Genomic DNA, 12,522 nt, shown 5'->3' with positions numbered 1-12,522 from the left:
GATACTGTATCTTTAACACAGTCAAGTCATGCTTTAAAGGCATAAAGGATCTAAACTGAGAAAAAAAATTGAATAAAAATAGCAAAACCTCATTTTTATTCTTGAATAGCAGTGTAAAGCAGTATTGCAATTCTGTATAAAATGCCTTTTCTTTGAAAAGTACCAGGGATGCACACAAATATCAGTCATTTTATAGGAAGGAGACATGCTCCATATCAGTATTTATTAAACACTGCCAACACAATGCATTTCAGACTGTGATCTTGCAACCCCAAATTCAGTAGCAAAACTCTTACTGACTTTAGGGATGTTTCTTTTAGTGGATCAGTCTCCTAGAAACCCTTATTTTCACAGGTCATTATTGACAAAATCATGGTTTTATTTTGTGCATCTTAGACTATACAGAATTGCCATTTCCACTGAAAGCAATGCTACATGCAGGAAACAGAAATCCTAAGCTGCCCATGGCCTCTTCTCCCATTGATGTGTTGGAAGATTTATATGGGTAAATCATCTTCAACTTCACTTTTACCAATACAAAATCTCCTTGTAGGCATCAATGAGAGCACAGACACTGCTTCCTCCCCCTCCCACCACCTCACAGCCCTGTAAGAGATTGCACAGAACAGGTACACAGCCTTTGAGCTCATCAGGACAGCAGCAGCAGCAGCACAGACACTGCAGGAGCCTTCCCAAGGGTTGTGAGAAGGCAGCAGCATGCACAGTTCCCAGCAAAGCACTCAGCTATGCCTGCATCTGCTATACATCAACTTGTACAAGCTCCTCTCTCTTGCAAGTGCTCTTTAGAACTTCCTGAAATCATATGCTTTCTACCAGGTTTGGCCAAATCTAAATGCCAGCCTGACACCCTTCAATTAACACTTTTTTAATGCTGCTAACCTAAGGGGAGGTGTAAACTGATGGTTTGACTTTATACATCCTTGACTGTTCTGTCCCTAGGCCTTGAAGCCAATTGTGGTGGAAAACTACTTTCTTGACCTACTCTGGGTTTGCTTCCCAGGTAAAAAACACTCAAACCTCAGCATGAGGAGATAACTGATGGAGTCACAACCAATGGGCTCTCTGAAAGAGCACACTCATCTTCACCACCCCTTCTGGAGACAGACTGCATGGATTTTCTTACTGTTTAAGGAGAATTACACATAGAAATGGGTGAAGTCATCAAATATCACTGCTTACCAAACCCACATTCAGTTAAATTTAATTTCTGTTAAACATCTTCTGTTGGTCAAACTTTCCATCCATCAGACAAAATCTGCTGACTCAAACAGTCACATAGACTCCAGTCAGCAGAGGGTCTGACAGTAGATCTGCATTTGTTTATAGAAGCTGCAGATGTGGTCTTCTCTTCTGTATCTATCTATATTAACACAGCAAAAGGAACCATTTTTGCCATCAGCTCCAGCAAAGGAGTTGTCCAAACTGTAATGCAGAATGAGAATCCAAGCCACTTCATATTGCTTTTCTTCTAAAAATTCTGAACTTTTAAAATCTATGTTAAAATGTTATCTCTTTCCAGTTTTTTGCTGTTAAACTGCAGCTAAAATTCTGAAACAATCTTCACATCTGTAGTGTACCTTGACTACATATAACTGGTGTACAAATCAACTACAGACACACAGCCAGGTTGAAAGCAGGTATATTTTGTTCATGAAAGACACACATAGAGACAGAAATTATCCTTATAGCTTCTGAAAGAACTACAGAGATATTTGTAAGCCAGCTAAAAAAGAGGCAGACAGACCATTAGTTTTAAGAACAGTTTTGAGAGAACCTAGATAGATGAGTGGCAAAAATACCCACAAGGAATTATTTTTTGCATTTCTGCAAGATGTGTGCAAGGACCTGTGACCTGACTTGGTTGTCCCAGTGTTCTTTAAAACCCCTTGAATGGGCTCTGGGTTAGGACAACACATTCAGTACCACAGATGCTGTTGCCTTACAATGCAAAAGCATTTAGGAATTAAAAATGCAGTACTGATACCTGCTTTCAGCAAAAATACTGTGTCACAGGAAGTCACATCCCTTGCTCTGAGAAAAGAAATTGAGAAACAACTCTTTTCTACCTCACTTTTACTCTGGGTTATAGCTCAGCTGTGTGCACAACAGTAAGACATAAAGCAAGACAACAACAACCCTATTTTTACACATATTTCATCAGGTACTTTATCAACATACCATCTTTCAGAGAGGTAGGCTTTTGTGTGATTATTCCCACTTACAGCTATTACTCCCACTCCTGCTAATTAAAGTGCAACTAAATCCTGCAGGCTGGGCAACAACATGGGATTTTGGACTAATTTCAAGTGGGATATTTAAGATCTAACTTCAGAGCACTGATGCAGTGAGTTCCTCAGTGTAAAAATTCAACCCTAACAATGACAAGGGCAGTTCATGGGAGCACCAATAGTTGGTGTTTAAACATAATTTCTGTTGCTTACAAATTAGCCTTTCAATACACCAGGTTGAATTAACTAATCTTTTAAATACCAAATCAAAATCTAAGAAAAGCTACTTAGTTATGTTAATGATGGAAGATATGCACAGTTCTAAATCTAAGCCACTAAACAAGCATGGATGGACTTTCAATTTACAAGGACTAAGAAATGCCAATGAATTTGAGTTACATTTGTTCAGACCCTTTGAAAACACGCACATATTTTTATCAATCTCAAAATGCATTTAGCTGCCTCAACATGGATCTCAATTGGGTATTCAAAACCCACAAGAAAGAAAAAAAAATCCAACCTGATTCAAAGTTCTTGATTCTTTCAGTTTGAAGGACAACTTCTAAGCACATTTACTGGAATTTGAAAGGGCATTTGGGAAGGGAATTGCTTGTCACTGCAGAGTGAATACTTTTACTGGCTGAGATGTTACAGCTGACACTGACAGACTCTGGAAGGAAGCTTACACACCAATCAGACCTACGTGCACAAGTCTTGGTTGGTGTAAAGAGGAGAGAGGATGTTGTAAAGAAAGAAGTGTAAATTAAAGGAGGGCCCTATTTCAACTTCTTCCTACATGTTTATAAGAGCAGAAGACAGCTGAGTTATGCTGAGTGGTGTTGCTAAGCAGCACTAAGCACGATTATGCTCCACGTGCACTCCCTTGCCAGTCAAAGGGACATGAAAGGAATAACTTCACACTTCACAAAACCAAGTTTAACTAACACAGTTCAGTTTCCATTTGCAGCTCTCTGGATGGAAGATCAGGAGCATGGAGTCACCAAGCCTTAAGGCCTTAATGACACTCATCAGCTGCACCACACTCCTGCTCTGCTAGAGCTGACATAACCAGGCTTAAGCATTTGTCACAACTAAACCACTACCTTAAATCACACTGCTGGTTTAAATAAACACTTTTTTTTCTCAATAGCTGTGGGCAGAGGGCACACCCACACATGCTTGCTGGAGCAGCTCAGCTGGACAGCAGAAAACATATCCAGGTATATCAGTGACCATGTGCCCTTGGCTCATCACAGTTCAGAGGTCTCTGAACTGCGACCACCCTATCACGTATCTATGTGCCTGCTCCACTCTGGCTCCAGCACATCTCTCCCCTTACGTTTGTTGTCAGAAGGATAAATTTAGAGATAATTAGTGCTCGTGTGGTAAATTATGCATGAGTAAGCAGGTGAGAGTCCAAAGGTGCTGTAGCAGTTGCAGGCATACCAAAGATGGCTCAAGTTGGTTTGAAAAACAGCAGTTCCAACTCACTAATAAAGAGCTCAGCATTATTGCCTAAATATTTCAAGCTTCGTTTTTGGACACATTTATAAGTGTTGGGTCTCACTGCTAATTTTTAAGCCTGACTCTATACTAGTTTTCCTTGTGCAAACAGAACTTCTACTAAAACACCAAAGAAAACGTACATCTAGTGGATAAAGTCTGACATCTATCTATGCCACTCGTTTTGGGGACAAGGCTAAGAGCTTTACCTTTGACCAGAGAGAAAGAAGAAGAAATTATCACGTACTCGACTTTTTGGAAAAATTTCAGTGATATTCCTTTGTACAGTAAAATACCCAAGTTTTCCTTTGAGGCCAGGAATGTTGCCTTCTGTGCCAGGTTAATCCTACATACTGGGTGCCACATTCCCAAGGTGGAGAGTTGACTACAGATTTTCTATTTGGCTGCAAGCACTAGAGAGACTCATTTAGTGTAATCTCCTGCATTGTGATATGCCTGGAATTTTCACCACCCGCAACTGGGGCAGAATTTCATGTTTTATTTTGCCAATAGTTTGTCTCCTGTTTAGAAGAGAGAAGGAGCTGCTGATAGTTTCAGTAATATTTTCACCTAAATATCTGAGACTCTTCTGACCCAGCAATTCAAAAAATTATCGGTGTGTAAGAAAAAAAAAGGGAGAAAATGCTTTTTGACACCTAAGTGATAAATGTATTCTTTTGAAAGTCTGGTCCCAATTACTGGAGATGATCCCAGCAAATACCTATCTACATGTCTTCTAAATGTGCATGGAGACAAATTTGTGGATAATGGACTAAAATGCAGTGGAAGGAGGTGACAATTTACCTACCTTTAGCCCTAAGGAAAAGAAAAAAGCATTTATAGTATCTGGAAAAGCTAGCACTAAAAATTAACTTACTGACAGAATTCAAAGAACAACAAATAAATTATACCTTCTGTGTATTATTACTTTTGTCTCATTTCCAATTTTTAATTATTAATCTTTTGATAGTATAAATTTATGCAACTTCTGTCTCCCAATATCATAAAAACACAAACACAAATCAGATTTGGTAATAACGAGAAACTGACTTTCACCTAAACATGAGCTGTAATTTATGGTCACAATATGGAAGACAACTTGTCTAAGAAAAGTGACACAGTAGTCTGGACTATTTTGGTCTTTGTTTGGGTTTTTTTTCTAAACAAAGCAGTTATTTATATTTTCCAGTTGAGCCTTCATAGCCTCAAACATTTAAACACACAATGATTATCAAATAAAACTGCATCACAAAAGGTGGACATAGATCCTATTGCCTCTCGAGTAACCTCAATCAACCTATAAATATTCTTCTTCCTCCACCTTCATAAAATTCATACCAAGGAAAGGATTACTTGTTACTAATTAGAGTCCTAAAAATCAAAATTATTCATTGTATGGCCTGAGAGGTATCAACCTGAGAACTCTGCATCAAAGAAACAGTATCAGGGATGTTGTATTCCAGAAGTACTTTCCATAGTTTTTACTAGTCACCTTGTATATCTATTAAACCTTATGGGCCTCTAACATACTTAGGAAGAGAGAAACCAGTCTTGCTGCTTACAGATTTGAACAAAACCTTTGCTGAGAGTTGCATTTCCAATGCTTTTCCTATCTTTTGCCAAATATTTGTCCTGCAGACTAGGAATTTACAGCATTTAACACCTGTTTTATTTTGAAAATGGCTTGACAGAATATTTGCTCATCCACATATGTTTGTGTCTAAATAAAAAAAATAAAATTAAAAAAGCTAAGGACCAGTGTTTATACGCTTGCTCCTCCAAAAACTTCAGGATGTCCCTCATGTATGAGTGTTAAACACATGAGTAAGCATAACCAGTACCAAAGGTTGTAATTTGAACAAGCTGAGGTCTCTATGTCACTCCTAACAATTTTAATATTTACACAGTACTAGCTGCCTCCACAGAATTCCTACTGTAGATGTAGCTCATGATGAAGACTTATCTACTGGTTTATCCTGCAGCCATATCAAAGAGTCTAGATAGATGTGAAAATCTCAGAGATGTGTCTTTTCACGTGTGACCCAGTAAAAGGATGCTGTCAGGCAGATTTATTCCCTTAGTTTAGGCTTACTAAAAGAATACTTGAGCTTAATACTTAATTGGAACATTTCCATCAATGTTCTAAGTGAAATATCAGTAATTTTGGTTTCCTTCTTGGATGCAAATATTATCACCCTGCAGTGCCTGTAACACGACACAGCGTAGTTATAGCAGGTTATAAGATCAGAGTACAAAATGAAGCAGAAACCAAAAAGAAATTTCCAAATTCTCATTGCCCTAACGCCACTTTACCTTATTTGACTGCAATCATTTTTAGCACTGTTAAAACCAGACAGAATTTTAACATGACAGCATCCTTCTAAGTCAGGCAGGCGCACACGTGCAAAAGCCTAGCCCTGCATGGTAAGGATGTGTGTGGACACGTGAAAGAGATGACTAGGTGTGTACAAGCCTTCTCTACAAGTGACTAGAAGCCCCAGCAGCAGTGATACTCACGTTGGCACTGTCCCCAGGCCACCCGGGCCCAGCCCCAGCAGCAGTCAATTCTGCTTCCAAAGCGACACAGTCCTGCAGACGGCACCATTTGTCTGGGCCACCTGTACAGACAGTTCAACAAAGTCTGGTGAAACATTTTAAAAGTTCAAACTATCAAACATTTTAAAAGCTCAAATCACCCTAGGTTAAAAAAAAAAATAAAAAAAAAAAATTTACCAACCAACCAAAAAACCCCAAAGGACAAAGAATAGCAAAAACCTCTCCTGCAGAGATATATAATTTTTTTTTTCTTTTTTTGAAGAGAGCAACTGCTCTCAGCTGACCCTGGGATATTTCTATCATTAATACTCTGTTCACTTCAAAAAATGCAAACAACAATAGGTGAAGGGAGAAATGATAGTTTGGATAACTGAGCAAAGCCTGAAAAAGCTGACAGGCTTTGCAGTATGCTCACTGCTGCCACTCCCAGGCTGGCACTGAACAGAAGTTCAGAAGTCTGAAAGGGAACCTGTAGTATGGAATAAAGGCCACCATAAAGTTTAGGCTTTGTTTTCGTTCACAATATATGGCAAATTTTCTCACTGAAACATTAAAGGGGAAAAAAAAAAACCTTCTTGGACTGTTAAACAGAAATTAAATATAAAAGGTGCGCTGCAGTTTTCCCTTGTTCCAAGAAAAAGATACCACGGCCTCAAGCAGTTACAAACTATTGACACGAATCAGTAATGTCTTTAAAGGACACGCTGAAATCCCGTGAGCTCTGCGTTTGAACAGATTCGATTAAAAACAAAAAGAATCCCTGGGGAGGGCGGGGGTCGCGCTGGCCGCTTGTCCCGCCGGGCGCAGTGCCCGCTCCCTGCAGCGCTGCCGGTCGCGACACTTCACACGACAGGACACGACAGGACGGGGCACACGCGCCCCGAGCTTCGTGTCAGAACTTGAGCCGCGATCTCCGCCGCTGTACGCTGGGAGTGCCTCCGGGCGTCAATAAACTAATTTTATCTGTACAGCACGCGATGCGCTTTGTTTTTAATTCTTGCGGGACGCGGCCCCGCCGGAGCAATGAACTTATCTCGTACCTAAGCCCGAGTTCGGCGGCGCCGGGCAGGGCGGGCGGCTGGGGCCGGCAGCGCCGTGCGGGAGCCCCGGCAGCGGCACCGGCGGCCCCGCGCCTCCCTCCACCTGCGGCCCGCCCGGCCCGCACCGGGGAGCGCCTCACGCCTCCCGCCGAGGGCTCCAGCCGCCCCGCCTCGCCGGGAGCCAGCGCCGGGGCCGGTGCCAGGCGGGAGCCCCGGGACCTCCACAGCGCCCCGCGTCGAAAAGGGGAGAGCCAGGGCTAGCTCCGCTTGCCCCGAGGGAACGCCGAGCTCGCCCTGCCCGGCCGGCCGCCCCCGCTCTCCCCGCGCCTACCTTCTGTCAAATTCCCCGGCCGCCCCCAGCGAGAGGCAGGACGCCAGGAGCAGCCGCAGGGAGAGCTCCATGGCCGGCGGGGCCCCGGGTGGGCGGCGTGGCCGAGGCGCTCCCGCTGCCGGGCGGGCGGGGGTCCGGCTGCCGCCCAGGCCGGCCGCGCTGCCACAGCTCCGGGGCGGCGGCGAGCTCGGCGCCCTCCCTTTCTCTCTCCCTCTCCCGGTCCCTGCCCGCCCGCCTGGCTGCCAGGCGGAGGAGGCGCGGCGCGGGGAGCGGCAGCGCCGCCCGACCCCGGCAGAGGCGCCCGCGGCCCGCCCGGGGCCGCCTCCCCTGCCAGGGGCACCTGGCGAGCGTGGGACACCTGGGGCGGCGGAGAGCCGCAATGAGCCCCAGCCGCTGCGGACGGCGAGGCACGGACCGCTCTGGGGGCACTGACAGGGGTGGGCTTCCTTGTCATGAGCTTTTGTATCTCGAACTTCCTGAAGGAAGATGGTTACGCCCTCCTCTCGGCAAAGCTCCCGTCTAAAGGCAAGAAGGTTATGATTTGGCCTTCTTTTACCAACAAAACCTTCCCAACAACAAAGCTTCTTTTAAACACTTACAAGGTGGATGTCGTTTTTTCTGTCTCAAACACTCCTATTAATGGCTCTCAGGTGTGACATCAGGTGTCCAGCCCTTGTGCAGAAGAACAAGTGACAAGATTAAACACTAACCACACAGCATGTGATCTGCTTGCACCGCTACTGACAGCAATGACTGCATTTGTACTCACCACTAACATGTTAAAATACAGCCCTTATTTTTGTTTGGTTTCTATGAACTACGGCTTTGGGACTTACCAAAGGACACTTCTAATAGCAGCCTGTCACCAGTTTAGGGTCAGAGTTGTTCTGAGATCTCTCTGGTTACAGACAGCTGGGGTCAAGCACTGGGTCTGGGTTGCAGCATTTGTTTAAATTGTGCCCACATCAAGGCTAAAGCTCGTCAGCTGTCCCTACAAGAGTCTGGCTGTAGCTTAGAAGCAGAAAACAAGGATTTTCTCTGGATTGTGCTATAACACAAAGCCAAACCCTTCAGAAAGCAGTTGCATGCCAACCACGACTTAAAGTTTCAGATTTCAGCTGGTAGTTCTGTGCAGAGCATTTTCCACCCTCAAAACACTTCACAGATAATTCAAGTTATACTGCACAAAGGTGGTCATTTTTTGCACAAGATACAGATTGTGCTAGTAAGCCTTCAAAAATTACACCTTTTCTCAGAATTATTTTAGCACTTTCTGCTCACATTTGAGCAGAAGACCCCCTCCAATGCTCCTTCCCCTCTTTTTTTCATCTTTTCGTGATCATACAATCCCCAAGATAAACTTTCTGTCCACAGGATCAGCCCAGAACTTTTCAGCCACAAAGAAAAAACACTTTAAAAGCTAGAAGGGAATGATTCTGCAAGGTGCTTGTGCCTGTGCTCAGATAACATGCAAGCCCTCCAGAGGACTCAGATACAAAAACTGCACTGAGGACCAAGCCTGGTTCCCTCCATTCACAAGAGAAGCTGATAGCCAAGCAGTGAATCCAGTGACACGGCGCTGTTTGGGGAAGACAGAAGAGCATCTGGCTTGTGTTAAATCCTTGCTGAAATATAGAGCTGATTGCCAGCTCTTGACTGATTGATAATTGTTTTCTTTCACTTGGATGTGTGATGTGGTGTAACACACCATGCATAGTGAAATCACTGTCAAGATTTAACGGGCAAAAGGGGATACAACCTCTTTGTGATAAACACAGGGATCTCTCTTTGGTAACAGCATCTGCATGTGCCTTTCCAGCTTGTAGGAAAAAAAAAAATGTACACAGATTACACCACTGCCAAGTCCAGGACAAGTGCCAAAACCAACATTTGAACATCATTCTGAATTAAGGTCTAGGGCAACCTGACACTTTCCCTCTCATGTCCAAAGGGACATGTCATAAAATCAATTCCTTCAATGCAGTGCTGCATAATGGTAATGAATGCACACAGCAACTTTAAAGCACACACTATTCCTTTAAAGCATGTTCACTCACAGATGGCAGTAAGATCATTTAATCTCTCCAGACTGCACTGAGTATTTAAGACTTCCTCAGCAGCCTGTTTGGCTCTCTTGTATGTTAATACTAGTGTGCTGGTCAGACATGGTGCCTGCTCTAATTAAGATTGTCTGCTCTTTGTTGACTTCTGCTGCCTTTACAATTTGTTTTGGAACATCAACCCAAAAAAAAACGTTTACCAATCACTGAAAGATCACATATTACACTTCCATACCCATCAGTAGAACTGAACATTCACTCACTTATGAATTCATTTGTTTTGGCAATGGTTCATCATGACTAGTGGTGTTCTCCCAGCAGTTAAGGCAGTTTCTCATATCCATGACAGTAGGATTACTGAGTGAGCTGTCAAAGAACCAGATCTCTTGATGAGTTAAAGGTGTGTTAAGTTGTGTGGGTATGCCTCAAGATACTATATAGAAGATGGAGATAGAGAAGTTGTTGGCAGTATGACAATAAAAAGCACTTTAGTGCCATATGTTTAATGAAGCAGTATGAAAGTCTGGTAAAATGCTGATGCCATGGGGTGGGCTGACCTGATGTCCAGCAAGACTTAACTAACAATAGAAGTCCAGCAGCTGTGCATCAAGCACTCAGATGATTGATTAGAACAAGTGTCCAAGCAGGTTTCTTTAAAGTTACTGGTTAGACAGTTGGTTAAGCATAACATGACAGTCAGGTTTTTAGCTGCAAATCAGCAACAGTGAAGCAGAAACACAGACAAAGATAGTATTTTGGATAGCTATGCTGCTATCCTTCTATATAAAAAGTCAAATCTCATAGGAAGGTGAATTTGACTGAAAAAGTGTTCATTTAATGCAAGCATAGTGATCCTTCCTGGTTTTCTTTTTATCTTCTCCATTCCTCCATAATTATCTTTATGTGTCTTGTGCCAAAATAGCCACACTATCAGTCATGATCCTCATCCCAGGCTTCTAGTCTCAGAGGTATATTGAGCTCAGATTAAGACTCTTCTATGCAAATCAAGACTCTAAACTTGATAAGATACACTGTGTTGAAAGCAGAGGGAGAGTTGAAAATACTTGCAGCTGAAAAAGCTTGCATCTGACCATGCCATTAGCAAGCCCTTTAGGTTCCGAATTATCTATAATTTCTGAGGGAATCAAGTCCCAGGTACATATCCTGTTGCTGTATCCTGCGCCATAAGTGATGCACACAAATCAGAATCCTGGTGATAAGGCAGCAGAGAGTGAAAAAATGCTTTGAGAGAGGGGCTTGCTAATTCTGCTGCAGGGAGGGTAAAGGTGGTAAGGGCAACTGCCGCTTCTGGGACAGAAAGTGTGACAGAGTGACATCTGGCACACTGCAGTTTAACTACACATGGGGGAACGTGTTCAATGCACTGCTCAGGACAGTAGTGATGTTTCAAAAATCCACAACAGTGCAGTGCAGTGTATATTTGCAGTGTATACTCCATTAAAGAATCAAGAATCACTGTCATGAGCCATACATGTAACTGGTAACATAAGGAACATCAACTAAAAACACGTGTAAACAACAGGAAAGCCAGTTCTGTGGAAGACAAGCTTATTTGCAGTTTTGTCTAGTGAAATGAACCTTGTGTGCTTGGGACCTGCTCCTCTCTAACAGCACTACTTACTTTTACTTCACCTGGGGTAGGCTGTGCCCAGCAGTCTCAGTGTTCCAAACTTGTGCTGCAGAATGAATTCCAGGTTTTTTTATGTTCTTTGTTGCTATAACCATTCCAGAGGGCGAAAACTAACAGAACAGAAACAGTTTCCAGAATACTCCCTGGCATCATCTGGAGAGGCAATATTTAAAAAATGTTTAAAAAAAAGAGCTGTAAAGATACAAGTGGCAGATATTTTAGGCTGACAGACGTTGATAAATATGGTAGATGATAGAATATGGTAGATATGACAGAAATCACACAGAAATAAATTTAACATTTATCTTCATTGTTACGCATACCTATGAATTGAACATAAACACACCAATAGAAGATTTTGCTTTCAGGGTATTCTACTGCTAACTAACTTTTCTTTGAGGAAGGTATTAAATAAGTTCTTTTGAGTCCACTTTCTTAATATTGACTTCCTCCTTGTCTTAAAGCACATTATGGATGTTAATAAATCAAGTCCTCTATTCAGCAGAATCAGTCAATAACACTGCCACTTACAAAAGCAGAAATTAAGGAACAGAAAAATTACTTTTCCACAAATCAAATAATCTGTCATCGAATCAGGAACAGATCTCCTGTTTTTCAATTTCATACTTACACCACAAATCCATCCTTCCTCTTTTCTAGGTATTTCACTCTCGTTGAGGCTGAGAAAGTTGACCATAAATCCCACATTATCCCAAGTCACTAAATCACACCACGACTTGTGTAAAAACCACTTGATTTGCAGTTAATGGCAAGCAGGGTTACAGTCTGCATTTGTGCTGTTTATGTAACAAGTATAGTTCTTACAAAATGGAACAGAAGGAAAGAATCCAAGTCCAAATTTCCTATGAGACTTTCAATGTCACTACTTTTCCTCTGGGGCTATGCAATTCTATGGTATATTTAAAAGTAAAATTTATTAAGTAAATATTATCTCCGTCACATAGCACATAAAAATCTCTATGACTCCCATGCTAATAAGAAAACTATAAGGTATCAAGGAAATACAGCAATTCAATCAGCTAAATCACTCTTATACTCCAGCTCTCTCTTAGTAAACCTTCTTGAAAGGGTAAGGAAATCATTCAACCTGTCAGACACTGTAGTATCCAAT

General features: G+C 42.4%; 1 protein-coding gene across 4 annotated transcripts in view; it reads right to left on the bottom strand.

The window, feature by feature from the left end:
* NPNT (nephronectin) overlaps positions 1-8,591 on the bottom strand; it is a 50,027-nt gene extending 41,436 nt beyond the window's left edge. For 2 of the 4 annotated variants that reach the window (XM_064710922.1, XM_064710923.1), the window contains exons 1-3: positions 8,516-8,591; positions 8,279-8,351; positions 6,270-6,370 (exon numbers count right to left, since the gene is read on the bottom strand). In XM_064710922.1, coding sequence (XP_064566992.1) covers positions 6,270-6,357 — 88 coding nt within the window. In that variant the 5' untranslated portion in view covers positions 6,358-6,370; positions 8,279-8,351; positions 8,516-8,591. Of the gene's footprint in view, positions 1-6,269; positions 6,371-7,679; positions 7,865-8,278; positions 8,352-8,515 lie in introns of those variants that run through there. The other 2 variants (XM_064710920.1, XM_064710921.1) reach the window with 2 other exon arrangements.
* Between the last annotated feature and the right edge of the window lie 3,931 nt (positions 8,592-12,522).

This window comes from Zonotrichia leucophrys, chromosome 4, assembly GCF_028769735.1.
Source record: "Zonotrichia leucophrys gambelii isolate GWCS_2022_RI chromosome 4, RI_Zleu_2.0, whole genome shotgun sequence".
Classification (NCBI taxonomy): domain Eukaryota; kingdom Metazoa; phylum Chordata; class Aves; order Passeriformes; family Passerellidae; genus Zonotrichia; species Zonotrichia leucophrys.
The sequence above is the reverse complement of the archived record's forward strand: the minus strand, read 5'-3'. Positions and strand labels throughout refer to the sequence as shown.